The sequence below is a fragment of the Capsicum annuum genome, chromosome 7 (assembly GCF_002878395.1).
Source record: "Capsicum annuum cultivar UCD-10X-F1 chromosome 7, UCD10Xv1.1, whole genome shotgun sequence".
Lineage (NCBI taxonomy): Eukaryota > Viridiplantae > Streptophyta > Magnoliopsida > Solanales > Solanaceae > Capsicum > Capsicum annuum.
Window position 1 is genome coordinate 92,010,823 of NC_061117.1, and position 2,061 is coordinate 92,012,883.

Sequence of the window (2,061 nt, forward strand, 5' to 3'; positions counted from 1 at the left end):
GATGCCTGAAGAACACATGAAACTCCTTACTAACATAAGAAAGGTCAGTTATGAACTGGACTTTAACCTGTGGAATTTCTCGTGGGATATTAAATGTTCAGATGAGTTCTTTATTCTTCTGATGAAAAAGCAGATCAAGGAGCGAAGAGATAAGAAACTCGCCTCAAATTCTGAGGAAAGCAGATCGCTTATGACAAAAGCAACAACATCAAGGTTCTTTTCTTTCTTCCGTATACCTGCATAATGAAGTTGAGAACAATAAACACAAGAATATCAGATGTTCGACACATGGTGAAGCGGCGAAGACATATCCAGTATTTTATGTACCTTGGTTGGTTTGGAACAAGTTTTGTCATGAAAAGGATGTTTGCGTTTGCCCTCTTTTTTGACTGACCAGTATTAATATTAAATCTTTAGATTTATCCCAAATAAGGTGGACAATGGTGGCTCATTAGACCTCTCATCTTTGTCTTGCATGGATAAAAAGCTTATCATTTCAATGCCGTGGTATCTTGCCAAATATTATTATAATATTTGTGATATTAAATTTTCCATCTTGTTACAGACTAAGCAGATGGAATCATACAAAAATCTTTTCCGAGTTCGATGATGGGGAATCTGAGAATAGTGATGCAGAATATATGGACATAAGTAGTAAGAGCAAGGCTACGTTAGTATCAGAGTCCAAAGCATCTTTATTACGGTTAGTGGGAATGTTTTAAGATGTAATGGTTACTATTTATGATCTTGAAGATGTTTTACAGTACATAGGAAGTTTATATCCTTTTTAAAAGGAAACTAATGATGCTTTCTTGTTTAGACTATATTTCACATGTAAGATGAGTGGGGTGTATTCCATATTTCCAGGTCCAAGAAATCACAGAAAGCAGCCAGAAATTTGCTGGAAGATCTGTTTGATCAATTAGATGATGAGCCACTTGACTTACTTGACCAGAAGAAGACCAGGTCAGCTCTTAGAGCATCTGGCAATCTCAAGCGGAAGCCCGAGTCAGAAGATGAGGCAGAAATAAACTCTGAAGGCCGTTTGATCATTCACGAGGGAGATAAGAAGCAAAAACAAGTCAAGCCACCTACTGATGACTTGGATGTAAGAAGCAAAGCAGGGAGTCGCTTCTCTGAGAGCTCAAGGAAAACTCAGAAACGGAGGAAGACGTCTGATTCAGGATGGGCCTACACTGGAACCGAGTATGCAAGCAAGAGGGCAGGTGGTGATGTCAAAAGGAAAGACAAACTTGAGCCTTATGCCTACTGGCCCCTTGACCGCAAGATGATGAGCCGGAGGCCTGAACATCGGGCAGCAGCACGAAAAGGAATGGCAAGCGTTGTGAAGCTAACAAAAAGGCTTGAAGGCAAGAGTGCATCGTCTGTGCTGTCTGCAAAGAGATCCAAGACTAAAAAGAGAATCAGTGCAAAAAAGGATGAAGGTGAAGTCTGATTTGATGATGATAGGTCAAGATGAAGAGCTCCATCCAGAGGCTCCCTAGATTTTGTGCCATCGTTTGCACTTGGGGCTTCTGCACATCCAGTGTACCCCGTGCTTTTCATATTGAAGTTTGCACTTGGAGCTTCTGCATATCCAGTACCCCATGCTTTTTACATCTACCGTTTTCTCATTTAATTCAATCCATGTTCACCTGTTGAAGTGATCTGGATATTTGATAGGGTTGTAGGTAGGAAATTGAGTACACGTATTTGCAAATGCATTCGATACAAGCTACTTGAGTTGGTCAGTCATTGGTAATATATTCTTGCAATATGCAAGTACATAAAAAGTATATCCGAATCATTTGTAATATACTAGTAAATTTATTTCAAGTATTTGATTTGAGTTTCAACCAAGAAGGATTTCCTTTTGAGTTACCAGTTTCAAAAAAGGAGGATTTCCCTCTAAAGTTTAATAGCTTAGTTTACCCTCTGTCATGCTATGGGGTCATATTTGCCCTTGCCGTTAGCTATGTATTTACTTATGCCCCTTAATTCAACGGAATGATCCAAACTAAAATAAATTATCCATTTTTAAAGATAAAACTCATTTCCTAT

General features: G+C 38.9%; 1 protein-coding gene across 1 annotated transcript in view; it reads left to right on the forward strand.

Annotated features, from left to right (window-relative positions):
* LOC107877850 (RRP12-like protein) overlaps positions 1-1,860 on the forward strand; it is a gene marked incomplete at its 5' end in the record, with an annotated part of 10,619 nt that extends 8,759 nt beyond the window's left edge. Inside the window, 4 exon segments of the mRNA XM_047393618.1 lie at positions 1-43; positions 134-213; positions 566-703; positions 868-1,860. Coding sequence (XP_047249574.1) covers positions 1-43; positions 134-213; positions 566-703; positions 868-1,456 — 850 coding nt within the window.
* Between the last annotated feature and the right edge of the window lie 201 nt (positions 1,861-2,061).